General features: G+C 39.8%; 1 protein-coding gene across 3 annotated transcripts in view; it reads right to left on the bottom strand.

Moving 5' to 3' along the window:
• Window positions 1-853: 853 nt before the first annotated feature.
• Window positions 854-20,358, bottom strand: part of LOC111263041 (uncharacterized) — a 39,720-nt gene continuing 20,215 nt past the window's right edge. For all 3 annotated transcript variants that reach the window (XM_086969483.1, XM_022837779.2, XM_086969481.1), the window contains 4 exons: window positions 10,385-10,462; window positions 6,728-7,149; window positions 5,710-6,319; window positions 854-4,992 (listed from right to left, as the gene is read on the bottom strand). In XM_086969483.1, the coding sequence (XP_086825609.1) occupies window positions 6,188-6,319; window positions 6,728-7,149; window positions 10,385-10,462 (632 nt within the window). In that variant the 3' untranslated portion in view covers window positions 854-4,992; window positions 5,710-6,187. The remainder of the gene's footprint in view (window positions 4,993-5,709; window positions 6,320-6,727; window positions 7,150-10,384; window positions 10,463-20,358) is intronic.

The following is a 20,358-nucleotide window of genomic DNA, read 5'->3' on the forward strand; positions in this document are numbered from 1 at the left end:
TTTGACCACCTTATTGTATCACTACAGCCCATTTTCCAGCTTTTTCTTGTCCAGTAGTTTACCCATATTCCTTGGAGAAACCAGAACGTCCAGGTTAGCTTTAAAGCGACGGGGTTAATTTGGACATGTTTAAATTATCGAAATTCATGGTAATGCGCTAAAGCCTAAGGGACACCCAGCACTAAAGAATGCGAACCTATGTCAAAAGGTCGAATAAATAAAGAAATTTTCTGCTCACCAGGTGAGCGGTAGTCGAGGTACTGACATTCAAGCTCGACTTGAAAACAAGTTCTATAAAAGCGGAACTAATTAGGATATTTCGAAACAAATATCCGTCACGATACCTCCACCATTCATAATGAGAACTACTGACATTTTTTATTGGAGCAGATATACGAGTCGCTAGCTCGAATTGTTTACTCGAGCTTTAAGTGTAACGAAGTAATCCTACTTCAGTTTTTCTAGTTATAAGCTAAGTGAATATTATGAGCCGAAAAATACCTTATAATACTTTAATTTGTTTACCTTTGATGTTAGGGTTCGTCGAATCTACAGTGTAAACATAAAAGAACACCCCGCTCCGAGTTCGATGAGAACTCTAAGCGGAAAGTTCCACAACTTCCTTCCAACCGCAGAAGTCTTCCGGACATTACAACGAACGTTATAAGGTGCGCGTGATCAATGCAAACCCTGTACGTTCTTCTATAGCATTGTTGTCACGCTATTTAGATTTGCCAGCCGCTGGATTTAGCGTGTCCGTCTAATTAGTACTATCATGAATAGCCAACGACCTATATACCTGTACGTAGGTAGAGCTGGCCACCATAACTAATTAATGAGGGATTTCGCCGTCTAAACCATATGATCGTCGTAATGTTTATTACTTGAACTTGTATTTGTTTATGACTTACTTGTTTGATTCTCCGTCTTTTAGAGTCGTCGACATTTCACAAAATTAAGTTACGAAGTTGACCTTATTTCTATACATATTTTCAATCATCATCGTAACCATTATTACGAATAATTTATTTTATTGTTTGTACATTCTGTAAACACCTTTTTTGTCGTTCTTGATTTTTCTAGACAATGTTATTTTTATGATGCCATCAATCGTATGTATCTATGCCGGGTAGTTTGCAACTTATGGTCCGATTCGTATTCGTGTTTCTTTTGATCATTTTTCTGAATCGCTCAAGAAAGTAACGACACTCGTTGATGCTACAACGAACTAGAAATAAAGGCAATTCTTTTGCATCACGCTATTTCCTTCTATTTTATTACGATGTCAATTGACCTTAACGAGTCTCGATGCCAATCGTTCAATAAATTAAATATCACTTTATTTCTAGAATCGAACAAAATCAAACACACCGTTGTTTCTATATCGAAGTCTGTTTTGTAACGCTTCATTACAACCTCATCAACGTTTTTATCATAAAGGTAATAGTAATAGAATCACGCACAAAAATGTTGTGCCTATTTACTAATTGGAATATGGGTGCATTTAGGCTTACGGGTGTGTGTATGTTTCGCTGTGTACACCTGAAATCTGGGTATTTTTTATATAGCTTCGATGGATTTCAGTGTACGTACTACAGGTTGCTATACAACGTATATTTATAGGTAATTTGTAACCGATTATGCCGTTTAACCTCTTCTTTTTTTTTAAGATTAATAATATCATTGTTTATTCACGCAGATTGTATAGCACTAGGATTGTGTAGTAATCTTAGAATTGGTGTTATTTTTATTGTCGTGTGCTTAGTAATGGGTCCGCGTGTTTTTCTTTCTCGCATTAATTATCTTGATGAGTTCCGTCTCATTTTTTCGACGTTAATGACCGCCGCCGTGTTCACCATTAGATGGGTCTATACTTTATTCGTGACCGTTTTTTTGTTCGGTGTTGTGAACAAGTACGATCAAAGGAAAATTATTTGTTGCATATATAGTAATGTTACAGATTTTACTATAGAAAATACGCTTTTTTTTTTTAAAATCTTCATTCGAAGTCGCTGCATTCTTATATCTATACGTTCTTTTGCCTCTCTTCATCTATTTGTATGTATACATGCATACGTTTTTCTCTTATACAATATTGTTCCTTTTATTATCCTCCATAAATTTTCCATGTATGCCACTCATGTGTCAAGAGCTACTTACAACTATAAATCCTCTATTTTAGACGATGTTCTCTATCAGTTTTACACATTGAAGCCGCTCGATTCCACCTGCTATTTTTACCCTAGGCCTCGAAACATTATACTAACATATAAGGCTAACAAATAGCGAACTGATGTAGCCTTCGACCTCTGTACACGGGCATCGAAATTGGCCACTCTAGTCTAGCATATGCTATGTCTCCGTATGACAGTGCTGGCTCTGAGAGAATCAAATTCTGTTTGTAAAAACCTAACCTTCAAAAGCAATCTCAACAAAGAACTGTTTAATGTATAATTTAATAGACTTTAAAGGTGTGGACGTTCCATAGGGTATTGTTTTTTCATTTATTTATTATTATTATTATATAATTATTCAATTCAGCAGAATTTAGCTTGATTCGTGTCACACGAAAAACGTAAAGGACGAACGAGAAGCTTTCTTATTGGACTTCCGCGACCGCTGTCCTGCGTTAAGTGTAGTCAACGCAAAAAAAAAAGGTCGTTTTTCTACTTGAAATTGTTACTTATGTTGGCAGAGGGTGTAATCAGACTAATACGTTTGTCACTGATTTTTTTCGCTAGCTTTTGTGTTTAATCAAGCTCGGCAAACTATGAAATAGGTTTTGCTAATCTTCGCCGGAAAGGTGTTACTTATGTGTCGCCATTGTCGTACAGGACCTGTATCATTTCTGATCAGCAGAACTGTAGACGATTCAGGCGCGCTCATAGAAGCATTTACTTGCGCACTTATCACTTTCGTATTCGGGTGGTGATCGTAATCGCAGGAGCGATTGTAAGAAAGATCGATGGATCATTTCTCGGTATCGATATACGTTTATGGTAGCTATGTATGTAATGATGAGGTGTCGCTTGATCAAATAGATGTTGTTTAATTTTTGCATGAAGTTTGCTCTTGACAAATTTGACGAAATTAAATGTAGAGAAATATTTCTTAATAAAACGTGCAAGATATTCACAATTAGGTTGTCCTTTTTGACGTTTCTCAAGGTCTGCTTTTTGGCTTTGTGTTTCGAACGAAAGCGAGCTAGCTTAATGGAAAGCGGCAAAACGCATCGAAGAGGGAAGCAAAGCGAACATTTCGTGGTTAACTGTACACTACTGTGCGATTGAAAGCCGTATCGGCACTTATTTCACCGCTATGAATTTTCATATGATCATGTCACGGACCGCAGCAAAAAAACAACCTGCTCCGTGTGTAACATTCATAGTTTGTATAGTAAAGACGGTGTGCTTATTGAATACACTAGACAAGTGTCTTGGACCCATTGTATTCAGTTGAATAAAAGCAAACGTACCATACGTTCGTACCGTCAGCTCCAAGTGATTCCAATGTTGTGACGATAGCCTGCGGCTGTACCATATTTGTGTACAATACCTCCCGCCATGCATCCGAAAGGTTAATGGGGGTGTTCACAGTCGCAGAAATAGTGGTAAGATATGCACGACCTATTTCGTAGATAACGTTACCTTTGATGACGTTCATTTTGTCTGTATGTCCACGCATCTATGAGTTTTCCTGTGTGCGCCTATCGTGAGTGCATGAGAACCACTACTGGCGCTGGGTCATCACCAAACGATTCCACAAAACGCATAATTGTATTAACGAACGGACAAATGTTGAGTTTGTACTCTGCGCGTAAGCATTTTAAGCAGTCATGCAATCAAAAGTGCGTTTACGTGTAAAGCAATAGGAGGACGAGCATGTTTATCCTAGAGCATTCTGTCCTAACCCTCTGATTGAGTGCGCGGCGTCATATTTATTTGTCTGTATATTTATATGCGTAATACTGCACATCTGCCTGCTGCAGAAAAGAGTATTTTTAATTAGGATGCTGTGATGCAGACTTTCTACCGTTCTATTTGACCCAGCCATAAGGGAAGCTTGAAGCGAGTTGTTTGGGGGGTTGGAATGTGCGAGTTGAACCAGGTGAGTTGAAATCGAAAGTTCAACATATGGCAATCATTACATGTACATCTACATAGCGATATGGTTTTGTATTCGAAAGAAAAAAGTTTCATTTCATAATTGACTTAGAATATTGGAATAGGCTAGACGTTTGTTTAGATAACAGTCACGTGGCTGACTAAAGCTGAACTCGGCCTGCGATCTAAAAAAGAGCCCGAAACATACGTTTTATAACGGAATTTGAACCAAAAAAAGAATGATGCGAAGAGAATTGTTGAGACGCAAAAAAAAACAGTAAACATTATTGTTGGCTGAAATAATTTGTTACTTGGCGGTAGCTAAAAACACAAATAGAACTGTAGGGGATACATTAGCGGGAGATAGAGTCGGTATGTTTGCAGTGATCTCAGACGCAAGAGCAATATCATTTTTTTGGGGCATGCCACTTGCTTTGTCGGTCTCGCAATCCATCAGCTGAGTGGAGCTATCCACTAGCGCGAAAGAAAGACGCTCGCTGGCGTCCTAAATAGAAGAGGATTAACTAAATTCATTATGTGTTCGATCATCATCGTCATCGGGGTAAACGTCATATGGATTGTATTTGGTCAGTTACTCCGCTGTCGAATATCAATAATTACACGAAAACGATGTGATAGTCGTCCGGACCATGACACCGCCCAGGCTTGGTGGCCATTGTCCTGGGCCACACATATAATTAATATATATATTGACAGGTACCCGGTGGGGCGGGTCGATATCAAGCGGACCCGGAGTTCTGCCTTTCGAGATGACGCCTGGTGCACCTTCGCCGCGTTGATGTCGTCCCACTTGTACAAAGAGCGATCATGTAAGGTGTTCACATCAGACCGCGCGACTAAGACCCGTACGTCTTCACATTATAGACGCCTACAACCGTAAAGGACAAAAAAGTCTGCCAGATAAATTAGCTAGTAGGGCACGTAGCTTACCTACACCATACATATCATACATTTCTTAGGCGGAAAAATAAAACATTTGCCACTATGTATGATTGATTACCTGTGGCAAATTCATGTCGTCGAATAATATCGCATAATTAAGATGTTGCTAAGCCATTTGGCAAACCTTGCCAAGAACCTGATTATGGCTAGGCGCTACTCTTTATAGGTTACGAACTGCGTACCCAACAAACTCTTAATTAAGTTGAGGGTGCATGAGTCCTCATGCTGACATTGTTCAGGCAGCGGCTTCATAGGAACGAAGCTGTCAATGGTAGGCTAGCCTAGGTTTATTCTTTTCAGACCTTCTGCCGTAGAATTTGTACAGACTTAATGGTTTGAAGAAAAGTGAAACATGGCTTGAGCGAACAGTCGGATGATACTATCCTAACTGAACTCTGAATAATTAATGAAATTTTAAGTTAATCTCTGAGAGTTAGCAATATTACCGAGAACATTTACGGCAACACATAATTTGAATTTTAAGGGCCCATAGAGTAAAATTTTACAGAAATCAAGACTAAAGCCATGCTACGAACAGTTTATACACGAATAAATAGTCATCTAGTTAAGGCTGCCTAAGCATGCTAACAGGACGTGAACAACTTTAAACACAAATGTTGCCATAGTAAGGATTATACTTAACCTGAAGTAGGAGCACGATTTGTCCAGAGGGTGTTCCTGCTACTTGGTTACGGCTTTCCAGTGTCCATCTGTACAATGCGATATAGAGTCTTCTTAATAATAGTCATCTTCTTGGTAGGGTTGAGCATGTTAGCGAATGGACCCTGTAGTCGATCTTCTGTTTTATCAGTTGCCATAATTTAACTCGTTGTTGAACACCTATATCATAAGGGGGCGAACGTTTACATGTTCTCCTCAACAGAACCTAGACGCAGCTCTCAACCATTTTTCAGGCTGTACAATTTTGGTAGTCTTGCTTTTCCTTCGACTTCACACTTCATCAAAGAATCATGACACCGCTTCTTTTGCACTCTTTCTACCTGTCATTGTTTTGAATCAGGTGTATGGGCTCATCCATCTGCGGGGCATTGCACATTCTGTAGTGCTATAACGTACGCTAAAATAGCGGTGACACGTCATTCTAAATCTCGCGGCGTCTTTCAGCTCGCATTAGAGGTTAGTTCCAATTTCTTCTTTCGGCGAGCTCGTTGCTGTTGGCTCCTCCACGAAGGCGTCCTTGGACGAGATGATCTCCGAGGCGGTTCTGGATAAGACATATAGCCTCCTACATTCTGAAGTGAAGTGAACGAAAAGTAGATAAGTAGGGACGAAACATATATAGTTGTGATTATCTAATGAATTAATGATTGTATCACGCCGCATAATTTAGTACCGTGTCTATGTAACCAGCAGGCGAGAATTTCCTATAAAATTTCAAGCGATCAACGACTAGTTTCCCGCAAACTGTGGTTGGACGCGTGAATGCGCCCGGAATGTGTAAGGGGCTTGGGTAAAATCTTAGTTATTATAAGCCGAAACGCAAATGAAAGACAAACGTATGGAATAACGTTCTTCCGAATGTCCTTGTTATTGTTTTTAAATTTTATTTGAGCTGGAAAAACACAACTTTTGTTCATAGCGTGAAGCCCTACATAAAAGGTTGCTAGAAGGCAGCAGTTAAGCTTGTAAGACGCGCTTACTTCAGTTCCTGAGTTCTCCTTGTTCTGATGCTCCCAGTAATTATGGTAGTTCGAAGCGCCATGACCTCCGCTGCTTAGAAGGTTGCAGTTACTTGAAGTGACAGCTGTGGGTGTCAGTGTGCTCGAAGAAGTCGAAGTCCTTGATGTATGCATGTGCTCCCTATCCCGGCCCCCGGATCCACCGTGCTGCCCTTGGGATTGCTGCTGGTGCAGTTGTTGATACTGATATTGTTGTGGCGTTGCCATCTGCTGCTGCTGTTGCTGTCGAAACTGGTGCTCATCTTGTTCATGTAGATCAGACGACTCCTCTTCAAATACACCATCCTTCTCATTGTCTTTATCCTCGTCGGAGGAGTCTTCCATGAACGACGGCTCGAAGATCGACAAGCTGGTTGACCGTGAGGTCCGATGGGTTCCTTGGTCTGTTAGGAATACGCCAGTTTCGATATTTACAACAAATGTGCTGATCTTTTAATCATAGATATTGCATGCTTAATCCAAAGTGAGAACTGACTGGAGGAAAGCAACGTTGCTGCGGGCAGCTTATTACTTTGTACTTCGAACATGCACTACACAGAACGAAAACATACACCCCAAGTTTTAATATAGAAAATAAAACATCTAGGCATCTAGACTAGAAATCGATGACTGACAGAAGTGTCGCTTCCCTGATACGCATTTAGTCCATATCCAGTGCGCTAGCGAACTCGAATCAACGATCAGCGATCATATACATAGACACTCTGAGAAAGATAATGACAGTAAATTGAACCATACAAGCTACTTTGCATTGTAAAGATACGAGTTTGGAGGACCGAATCATTATAGCATAGTACCTTTTTTACCTTCTAGTCCTTGTATAACTATGTATTGAATATTAAAACTGCTTGTTACTCTCAAACCTTGACATTATATGCTTTTACCGCTACACCCTTTCGATTAGAGCTAATCGTGAGAAATAAGTTTTTTTTTTTTATTTTCTGTTCTTAGCTTATGCCTATTTGTAGCCAGTCGTATCACTAATTGTTTGTCACACACGTAGTTTTGTATTAGAAATTATAGCATATCGAGAAATGTTCAGCAAAAAACAATTCGTGGATTTAGTAGTCTCTAACGCACCCAAGTGCGTTCGGTTAGAAGCGGTGAACCTAAAATACACCCAGTACTGCTCATTGTAGACGCTGCGTTGTATTCTTGGAAAAAAACCCGCAGCAATTTTCTAACCTCATGATCGCCATTCACAAATCCTAATGCCGATTTGAGCCGAGCGAGGTAACCGAATCCGATCCCCCCTAACCCACTCACTTGCAACTAGAGCGATTAAAGGCCATTTATATGTATATATAAGCCTTTTTTGCACTTGGGTGACATCTAATGGCCTTTTTCGTTAGCAGATTATATAAGCCCGAGTGTCGTCTAGCGGCACACACAGCTCAGACTAAATCAAACTAAGACGCAATGTAAAGTACTATATGTATAGGTCAAACAGCTTGTTAATGACCATATTGCGGTATTCTATTTCTCGTGCCTTCGATTGGCTTGGAGTAGTCCTATCGTTTCGCCACAAACACGGACACCCACCGTCCGAAGTCAAAACAATGACGATGTATCGTAATTTCAACCAAACTGGACGTCTCCCCTAAGCATTCAACCGTTTCGAGTTCCTCGTCTTGTCTGAGACTCCCACCTTCGCATTTTTTCTCCGTCTGGCCTTCCTTACTATATAATCTATTTAAATGAGGTTTAAGGTGAAATATTATTATAGTCGAAGGTGGATTTTGCATTAGAGGGTATTGAAGCGCGAATCGGCAAGTTCGATTGAGAAATAAACCGTCATCGAGAAATCAACACTAGAGTAGGTGGTATATGTCCGCTATGTATGTGTGTATATTTGTACCTTGTGACTGAAGCTTGGCTAGATCGGCTCCATATCGGGGAGAAGCGGAAAAGAACCTGTGGATGGCCGATTGGCGATAATGTCGCTCATTTTGTTAGTTCCTCTCGAATTGAGTCCCGCGACAAATGGTTTAGTTATCCCTTTCTCGGAGGAGAGTAAGCATATGGTTCTCATGGTGGTGAAGGGCTACCATGTGGTCGAAGCGGCCGGCAGGGCCGTGACTGGTTAGCGCCGGGTGTGTTATTGCAGCGAACAGGCGAACATTTTTGCCGGAATGGACGACGTTACGGTGCAATGCGTCGCCTTGATAGCTATTGTCAAGCAACAGTATGGGTCTATGGCCGTTTTGCCGAAAAGTAAACTACATAATATCATTTTGGAGTACACATCACGTACTACATAACCTAAGGAATGTTACTATATAATATTAGATCACAATACGAAGGTGTTTTCTATGATTCTCCATGAAAGGCCATTTATGGTTCTTTGTTTTATGTGACATAAGTCAATATAAGCGTACGAAAGCAACTTACGGAACAATTTTGGCCCGTATTATTTTAGCTCTATTTAACTATGCTAGCTATGAAAATCACAAGTGTAACTGAAGTAACCATGGACACCGATCAGGCCGGATAAGTTAAGTTCTAGGTTCGTCGAGTCGTATTCAGATTGGTGTTAATTCAAACGAATTTGACAATCTTTACGGATATTAAACTCCCTAATTAAAGATAGCATTAAGGGAAACATTTTCTAGCTCAACATACGTTGTCTCAATGAATACAAGTTACTCGCAAATAGGCTGCCATAAACACAACGTGGTCGGTTCTGAAAGATCGTTACCAGCGATGTTCAGCTCGGAGCAAATCGCCAGCGCGTACGCGGTGTTTTTCATTTTTCATTGTCTCCTCTGGATAGGAGTGTTTTAGCTGCTTGCTCCTTTTCTCAAATCCACTTTCACTTTGATCAGTCGATACCTTCCGCTGACCAACTTATTATAATGGAGATTTACGCAAAAAGATGCGACAAATGACCAATAGTACGAACAATTTCGGTGAAGGTTACTCTATCGTACTGGTGTATTCGAAATGAGCAGACTTTATTTCTGCACTTCTATTATTCAAACGCAAAAATGAGACTAGACTAAGGAATATAATTACAAGCGACCGTACAACTGAACTCGAGGGCAGTTGAAGATGCAATATTTAGAACCAGAGCCGGAGGAGGTTAGTGTCCTATCTCGTTTTCCGTCCACGGAAAGACTCAGCATACTTTACATGTGGGGGCAATTGGGCTATCAACTGCTGCACCAACGACCGAATATGCATGAGTTATCAGGACAGAGGCTCGAACGTCCATCATGAACGTGATTTATTCATGCAGGGTAGACGACGCTGCATATGACTTAGAATTCGATTGAAAAAGTTGACTGAATTTTTGAGAAGGACCTACTCAGGTAACTGGACGCTCTAGCTTACGCCGAAAGTTCAAATTTTTCTAAATCCGATTACGTATTAAAGATTTCGCCGATGTACAATGTAATACAAGCAGGCTCATCTAAGTGTAATGAACACGTTTTCCACCCTGATCAGCTATGACGAGCTTTAGTTTCTTTAAAATCTACAGTTTGTCCCTGAAGAACAGTGACAATAATAGGGAAATAGGACATGGGTTTGTATATTAGCATAGAATGAGTGTTTCGGTAAGGTGCCTCTGTTATAGTACGCGGACAAAATAGACAGATAATGGTAGATCATACTTACAAGATGATGTGGTGGGGACCTGAAGACTGCTCGTAGTCCGACTCATCTGCGAAGAGTGTCGGTTCGAAGAAGGGACGCCTGAAATTTACCGAACCAATTCGATTCAACGCGCCGATATGGGTCTGTGAGCGAGTGACCGCTAGACAATAACGCCCACAACGAAAACAAAAAAGATGACAACAACAACAACAGCAACAGCAACAACAAAAGCATTGCACGATTTGTGAGAATGACTATTGACGTTCAGCTCGTATAAAGCAACCTTTGTTTTCTAGCACAACTATATCTATAACGTATACAATGCGATCGATAGCTAGTCGAAAATGGACGACTACCATTGATGGGTAGGAACATCAAGTACAAGGTAAGCGGTTAACTATCCTGTTAATCAATAGCAATTCGCGGGCAGCACAGGGTGTCAAAACATGATGGTAGAGCATTTCTTTATGGTGGAATGGTTACTACGGCAATCAAACAGCATTTATGCACGTTCCGTTTTTAACTAAAGCCAAAAAAGTGGCTTAATTTAACGTTACACCACTACAATACTTGACACTGTTAATTAATGTTGACAATACGACTATATCGTGGCGGGGGATCGAGACGAAATTATGGGAAATAGCAATAAACACGACGACGACAACGACGACGACCACAACAACAACAACAACATCAACAACAACAACAACAACAACAACAACAAACAGCGGCTAAGAGACAACAACAAACGCTAAACTCCGTGGCACTAGGTACGCACGCAAAACATTATGTTCTTGTGCAGCATTTGTTTGTTTATCGTTGGCGCGTATTTCGTCGAAGTGGTAGATGATAGTGAATTCGTTTACGATCTCTGGTTGTCGTGGAATGGATCGTGCAAAGGCAGGCACCCGAGACGCTCGCTTATGATCAAGGAACAATGAATGGGGCATCAATTTTTACGCCTTTCCAGGTATTGTTGTATCTCGTATGATGCGGTAATTGGACATTGACTAGCATACAGGCTGTATGTTTGTGTGACAACTTGACAATTGTTTTAGTTCTTCCCTCTGTTCGGATTATCAGACTACTCACATTATGTGAGTTGTAGAGAAAATCGAGTGGGCATATATGTCCAAATTATACCTTCAAAGTCGTCTCTAGACTCACGTAGCTTTGCTGTGCAATTGCATACGATTATCGGTCACCAGAAGCGATAGATTTATGTCGACAAACGAAACGTTTTGCTTCAAGAAATTCGCATTGTTAACTATTTTTGCAAGTGTGCATATATAATATTTTCAACAGCTAGCGCATTCAGCAGGATTGGCCGTGTCAAAATACCTACGCAAATTCTAGCGGGCCTGTTGCCAAGTCCTTGAGTACTCTTATGTTATAACTTGTTCGATTTTATGCAAAAATCGTATATTTTAAATGATTTTTTAGCAAAACTTCTTAGTCCAGTTCTCTCGAATAGAGAGGATCCAAATCGACAAAATGTAAGGGTACCTGGTAAACATATGTCCACCGCACCCCAATCACGGCCACGTTTTCCAGGGCTAATGTTCCCGATCGCCGAAGAACTGGAAAAACGAAAAAAACCGATTCGGCCTTTTGTTCGCGTAAAACTCGGCAGCGACTCTATACAAGTAGCTATGTGCAGAAAATTCATTGCTGAACATCGTCGTAGTCTACGAAAGCACTATGGTCTTGCCGAGCGCCTTGAAACCGACGTGCCATTGGAACTTAGATGCAACTGAGCAGTTGTAAGAATCAGGTTCAACTTACTAGTACAAGAAACGAAGTCGTTGTGAATTAATCTAACGAATTCACTTCCATGATCTCGATACATCTGCTCAAATTTGCCAGTTTTTGTCACACGTACTGCCAATGTCGCGCGCGGTAGTTCCCATCTAAACTTCTCATAACTTTGATTTAGGGCAAAAGCCATACGTGTGGTCAGGTTGTTAACTGAGCATGAAATGCTTCCACTACAGAAGTTCCCAGATAGCAGGATTAGATAGACGACGCATACCGGCACCAGATACTGAAAACTAAAGACAGTAACTTGACGACTTTGACAAATGGCATGCTACTGGCTTACCCCCCACACTGGGAGCTTTAGTATGCTTTAAATGCAGCTCCACAGGTAGCATGACCGTTTTAGTAACTTGTACCGATAGTTGTACAGCAAATGTCATATCAAAGAATATATTATCTAACTGTTAGCCAAAGACATAACATAAAATTCGAGTTTGTCTTTGCGAAATTACCGAAACGGCGAGATCCCTCTTAACCAAGTAACGGTCTTCTATTTGCTAGGAGCTTGCGAATATTTCGCGAAATGTTTGCTAAAATATCGTTCCCTCTCAATATAGCCTATTACAATCCGCAAGGATTTTTCAAGAGGCCGATGATTAAAAATGCCATTGAAATATAAAAGACAATACGATCGAATGCGAGCGCCTTAACTCTGTTGGGGCCTGTCGTAAAAGGACTACTTCGAAGGCGTCGTAGACATTTCGAACTGTTGCAATTGGGCAACAAGAAAGGATGATCGACTAGGATTCACGTAGCACAAAATGAACGTTGTTAACACATAGATCTAACAAGGCTACCGTGATAGTACGGAGATGTCCAGCTTTTCACCTCTGGTCATTATTTTTATAAGCTGAGGGTAGAAAAATTGGATGCTGCATAATAACATATTCTTATTTGACCCGTTTTTGAAGGTGGACTCTACGCTAAATACCGACATACATTCTAGTATAATTTGAGTCTTTTTCGTAATAGTTCATTAGGCTTAACATAATGGTAGATTTTTATTTATACGTTCACAATATATAGGGAAACACTTTTTTATTGTAATTGTAAAAAAATTACCAGATTATTTTTGCCCGCCGTGCATTGCATTTTCTGCACAGCAAAGGTATAAATAATAGTCGAAGATAAGTAGTTACATAGGACATATCATTGACCTGCTGATCCTAGGCAATTTTCAAAAGAAAACATAAAACACTAAAATACTGATACGCTAAACAGATAGATAACGACCATAGCTGTCGAAAATAATTAGCAGTTAGTGAACTTTATTTCGTAATGAACAGTTGCTCCTTTAATATCTAACCTCCCTCTCCTTGATTTATTATCTTTACACACACACAATATATTTAAAATATAAATAATAGAACAAAATACCAATTAGACAACATTTGCGGCCAGTTATAGAAATCGTTTGTCTCAACTTTGTATATCGCAAAAACATTGAATATCGTCTCATTGCGTGGATGTACCGCATATCTGGCTATAAGTTCGATTATTCTTCTTGCCTGTGGCAGGCGATATGCTCGAAACATATAATAACTTTAATTATTTTATCTCCTACGGCTTAACAGGACCTGAAAAGAGTTTATGCTGAAGAAATCAATATAAGCGGAGGGAGCAGAATAAGCCGGAGAGCAAACAGTTTCATACTTATTCAAAAATATACCCTCTAGTCTGAAAAGATCTGACCGACAATATTTTTGATGAGAGTCACTCGAACAACCTATCAGTTCTCTCAGGGAGATTTGTATAATTCGTTCGGCCAGAATTAACACCTATGACCTTCGGGACGATTGGCACCTGTTATCGTCGGTTTTCTGCAGAGCCTGTATGAACATTTTATCCGCAGAGTCCATGAAGTTCTCCCCCCGCCGGGGAGAGGTTTTCTATTAGCCCGTAGGCACGTTCAGTGAACACAGGTATGATTCAGATGCACCTGTAATTATATGGATATTGCACATACGCATAATAGAATTACAGTAAAGTAGACCTTTATATAGTCTATACCCTTATTAACACCAATGTGTAGAACAATGTTACCATGAAGTGGCAATGCTAGTTACAGTATGGCTAACAGGTCAAAAGAGCATAGCAATATGGCCACAAAAAGCATTACACCCAACTAAATTGGAATTGGCAAAGGTATTTTTGAGTGCGATACATCTAGAGGAACGCTTCGTGCAATGAGGCGTGGTGAGACGTTTCTTGCCGAAGGAGGGCGTACCATACTCGGTAGTCCCGCTGCCTAAGGATTATCACGACTACGTGGTAGCAGAACATTAAACGCTTCCAACCAAAGCTTCCAAATCTACTGCTGTAATAAACGTTTGTATGCGTATCACTGTGGCCTCCGGTCTCATTCGACTTATTCATCGCCCCTCAGCTGATTTAAACTGTCAAGCCGTATGCTGAAAAAGGGAGCCGTTTCAAGGAGACAGAAGGTGTTAGACAAAAATAAAGTTTCCAAACCTCCTGTTTCGTATAAAATGGGAAGAAGAAACGAGCGAACGAATGGCTTGGCTTGGGAGCTTTTCGGGCTTCGAAAACTTGAGGGGTTCAGCGGAAGAAAAGCATGCCTACCAGCATAAACCACATTCACACGGGGGGCATTACATAAGGAAGGGAAGAGAAAGAATGATTTCAAAAAAGCTTTATCTCTTCTTTGACCTCTAATCCCTTGTCATATTTCTACGTTTCGTCTGGTTTCCAACAGGCTCTCAATTAGATGGCTGGGTTCGGGTGCGAAACGAGGTTTATTTATGTCCAGGTTTGAAGCTAGACAAGAACGTGTCCCTAAGATACCCAGTAAGACTTCATGCTTCTCATAACTGGAAGCACTGTAGATGGCCAGCGCTTGAAGGTGGCCTCCTTTCCAGAAATGAATATCCTTATCCTTTTGCATCTGGAGTTTCATGGCTGAGCTTCGGTCTTGACCTGCGGACTTGACAGGGCTGGCGCGCCAAAGTAAGAGAACTTAACCTGACCTGACATGGATCGGTCTGGGTGATAGCCACAGCACGCATCCGTATGTTGGGCGCACACCACTTCTCTATAGAGATATTTATTTAGGACCAACAAGACCTAGCAGCTAATGAAAGGTAGGTCCTTCAGCTAACTTAAAAAGAAAAAAGTAGTTCTGCAAAGTCAACATTTTATATCCACTAATTTGACATAGAAATCGTAGTGTCACTGATTGCGAGAGTCAGTCAGACTGTACTGTACAATATATCGAGTTGTATTAAATACTAATGGAAAAAAGTTGCTGTTTCACACCCTGTAACAATTTGACTAAGCTGCTATATACTTAGGATAGGTTAACCTCTATATGTTTCGTATGCAGTTGATAAAATCTAATACTGGACGGACCATATACTCATATAATGAGTAGCTTAGAGTTGTGAGTTCCCCACCATTTTCTTTCTAGCCATATAGAATATAGTATTTTAGTTTTAGTAGTAATTATAATAGCATTTTTCTATGCTCGATGGCAATAGCTTTCGAAAGGGCAATCAGCAATGGTAATCAATATCGCTTAGAACTCGCCTATTGTGAATCGCCCTACAATAAATGGTCCCGCAATTTACCCCTTATTTCAATAATTTGTGATTATTTGCTGCTGCTGCCATATAATAGTTGTACGTACACAGAGAAATTTTGTTATCAGAACGTCAAGGAATTCCGTTTTTACGTCGTTTGATTTATCTGACTTTGCCACAGTAATTGCGCGCAGTAGATGCGTCTGTGTGCCTATTCAATAGTGACACAACAAAAATATTATCGCCGAGAACGTGTTATCATTCAAGCTCAAGATCAACGGCTTTGTAGTGAGTGAGTTTCAAACGACCATAATGCAAGTCCTACCAGCCAAAACTGTCCTAAATACAGTGGATGGCCGGACAGGAGATGTATCGTCGCTGTAGATAAGACCTAAACACCAGATGAAATTTAGCGCACTTTTTTCAAACGCTGTCACCTGTTCTACTTTTGTTTATCTTCTAACTGCCAAAAGCTGTGCACGTTTCAATACGCACGATATTATGGTATTTAAATGAATTCTCTTGACGAAGCACGTTTTTTACTGGTTATGCTGCTAGACCTTGAAATTTTGTATAATCTCATAGAAGTTTTGTCGTGTTCAGTTATAGGCACGAATAATAGCTGATAGACGTATATAAACAGTACCGTGGTTCAACTTTAGAAAGATAAAACATTTCTGTTTGACGGTTATTATATATTACTTATTATTTGTATATTATAACGGTTGGATAGAACTGTTAATTAACATTTCTTTCTCAGGGTCATTTCTGTTACGGGAGATTACTTAGCGTCAGCCTTATTTGTTTATTAGGTGTACTTTTTGCCTAGGCAAGTTAAACTTTACAAACGTACACACTGGCTGTATGAATCTTGATACCATGAGATGTCACCGACTGAGGCTGTCAAATAGTGTATAAACTTATCCTGTTCTTCGGCTAGATTCGAACTTGATTTCTAACACATGTTAATGCTTTAGTTCTGCAGATGTTTTTAGACGGATCTGAAGAGAGGATTGTCGTTTTAGCCATTTGGACAGCTAATGCCTCGTAAAAGGTCGTATAGAAAAATACTTCAAAAAAACCGTATCGAAGCCATGACAATATGAAGCTTCTCACATGATTTTCTATGGTCAATTACATATTTGACGACATTGTTGTAATCTTAGACGAGAGACTCATTGCTCAATATGGCTAGTCAGTCAGCGGACAAATCTCCTTGTGTGCGCCTTATATTTACATTTTGTTTACAAACATGCGTATATTCTCGTTAAAAATAGAACACTTTATTCGCGCAGGTTCGATAGTGTGTATATCGTCGGGACGACTTGAAGCAATAAGCCCCTCTCTCTAAATTAAAAATTTGATCGTCGAAGCCACAGCATAGATGATTCTCGATACATCGCATCACATAACAACCCATAACTAACTATTTTATAAGTACATTTTTATTATAAATCAACAGGACAACAACACTATACTTCATTTTGCCATTCTTAAAATGGTGGCATGAACGAAGCGGGCTTTTAGATCGTCGTTCATCACATCCAAATCAAATTATTATTATAAGCCCAGAGTGCCTTCACGCGAAAAGTTCCAGGATCAACACCAGTAACAGTAACAAGGAGCTTTTTGAATATGAATTGTAATAGGCTTTTTTTTTTTTGAAGTTGAGGGCAAATGCATTATGCGGGCCAGACATCACTGAATTGTGCTTTGTCTCGTACTGTGGGACTCTCACCCACTAAACCCTGGACCTCTTCATCAGCTTGCGTCGTGGTTCGGGATATATTTGATAGTACTTTGAAATTGTAATGGACTTACAATGACTACTCATACACTATAAATATTAATATAGCGGATTTTTTTAAAATTGCGAAAGCACTTGAGTACCAGGAGCAGTTCAATGTGCCTAATGTTGCCCGAGAATCAACTAAACGTGGGGTCATATCTGTTAAAATATTTGATCATTGATATTGTAGCCATAGCTTCGTATGGCCAGTGACAGGTGACACGAACAGATTTTAATAGGAGCTTCACGACTTCGTGCAACCTGTTGGTAGAAGGCATCAAAAATAGAATAGAATAGAGAATATTTTTAATGAAGTATGAGAAGTCAGAAAATTCAATTCTGCTTTGAACATTTCGCCACTGAGGGCAGTTGTGCAATTTTAAATGCACCACTACACGACGCTTTTACACTGGGGCATTTTGTCAGAATGCCCTATTATTGTCCTAGAAACCATGTAAAAAAGTATTCGATAATTAGGATATTTACAATATACCGAGGAATATCGATCGAGAGCTAACCGCACCTCAGACAACACATCATTAGGTGGGCAATAAGCTTCGTCTTGAGTTGTCGAAGTAATCTCAATCATCGAAGAATGTGAAATGCATCTCCGGCTTTCTGACTAATAAAAGCACTCACTACATATTGCACTACCCGTTATTCCGTTTGTCTTTCGCTATTCAGTAAAGGAATAGCTTAACCATATAGTAGGCCCACTCGGAAAGCACTCATTATCTATATATGCGCATACATAGACATAAGCTTACAGGGCATAAGCCTAAAAAGCGTTTTATTATTGGGCCGTGCCCACGCCGATAACAAACGAGGCCTCTATGAAAGGCTTATATTCAAAGAAGCTTACAGAAAACCATCTTAAACGAAGCACGTAACAGATCACGACACATGAATCTCGTATTAACTATCTTCCTACATAGAACACGAATACCCGTCAGATACCCCCCGGTGTTATAAAAGGTATTGATGTTCCAATACAGTAAATTAATCTGATGAATTGGGTGATTCGTCAAATCAAGATACAGCCAAGAGTTTTGCTTATCTATTACTATAATTATTAATCATGCGTCCATTAAGGGGTCCGGACCCTAATCAGAGAGGTTTGCGTGAGCGAACGTATGAGTCAATTGCTCCTAAGTATTCTGCCAAATTCTTTAACGGTTAAATGATAAGGAAAATGCAAATCATTGATTCTCCCGCTGCAAAATTGACAAGCGTTTGTTCGAGGTCGACTATACTTCATACTATTCAAATATATATTTCAATATATAGGCCGTACAAATGACAACAAACCTACAAAGGAGAACGGTTCGCTCGCTTCTAGATCCGTATCCATACGTATGTCTTTTGATATATATATTTATTAAATGATACATCTTTGGCTAAAATTAAAAGCCTGTATATACAGCTTATTTTCGTTGGCCAAATTTTGTTTTAAATGATTAAATGAAAATACGAGTGCGTCGTTTCAGAAGTTTTTAATTAAAAACTTCTGAAACGACGCACTCGTATTATTTATGTTTCGCCAACTAATCTGTCGTCAATCGTTACTTCATACCACCTATGTCATTAATGTTATAAGGTATATTTTACTGTAATTTACTATCCTAGATAGAAACGTCTTTTTAAGACCATTCAAAGTGAAGCTGATATTACGATATGATTTCCGTCAGCGCTTTGTTTCTTTTTTAAATTTATTTTAAAAAATAAAAAGCAATGACCATCATTCAGCCTATACAGTAAATATTTATATTTGGAACTGCGTCTATATTTCGTCAGATCCGTTCAGCCTGCGTTAGAACACTCCGTCGCTCGGCCCCATAATCGTCTCGTGTGAAAAAATTGTTTACAGGAATGCATGAAGTTGCTGAAACCGGGGGGGGGGGGGGGCAGTAATCATGGATTGTGACTTGGTAAGAGCCAATAACATTGGTCGCTAGCAAAGAATCCATGACGAAAATGCTGTATAGATTAGCACAGGAGGGGGGAGGAAGAACTTACTACTCCACACGCGAGGAATCTCAAAAGTGTGGGCGGAGATGTTAAACCCCGGCACCAGCCCTCAGACCTTGTGTCGCAGGACCTTGCAAAACGGCCATACCATTCAAGATAAGCACGCTTGTTAATCATAAGGGCAACGCACTTCGCAAGGTTATCGGTAAAATGGGCTCAAAGGTCAAAACGCTAAATATCCTCACGCGTTGGCTAGGTGTCATTTTTAATATACTATATTAACAAGCTTCATTCAAAAGTTATCTAACGAAAAAGAAAAACACCGCGGCATATATTGCAACGTCGTAAGCTCGCTATGTACAAACAAGATGACCGTGTACAAATCAGAATGAATCGCAATTAATGTAACTTCAAAATACTCTAAATATACCCGACGGGGCACAAAATTCTAAGCAGTCAATTACAGATGGCGCAAAGGTGATATTTATTAGGAACATATCCAATGTTGTTTTGTGATTGAAGGCAATAACGGTGCTATACTTTTACTACATTTGTGTAATAGATTAGGGGATTCAGCTGTCTCTGAACGGAAACACCTGTTCAAGTTATGAAAAGCCAAAAATTCGGCTGCTTCATAGGATATAGCCAATAAGAACCAAGCTTTTAAGTTGTTCAAAACCAAGCTAGGCTGAAAGCATCCAAGCATATTCAAAAAGTTCCAGTAACGCAATTAGTCTGCTACAGAATGCGTGCTTGTCTTACTAGGGACTACGAAAAACATACTTCTTTGGGAGCAGCGTACAAAAGTTGTACATAACTTGTAAGGGGTCATCTGGGTAAATTCAACATGTACTTGATTTCAATACCAAATGAAATAAACT

Source organism: Varroa jacobsoni, unplaced genomic scaffold, assembly GCF_002532875.2.
Source record: "Varroa jacobsoni isolate VJ856 unplaced genomic scaffold, vjacob_1.0 scaffold_75, whole genome shotgun sequence".
Taxonomy (NCBI): Eukaryota; Metazoa; Arthropoda; class Arachnida; order Mesostigmata; family Varroidae; genus Varroa; species Varroa jacobsoni.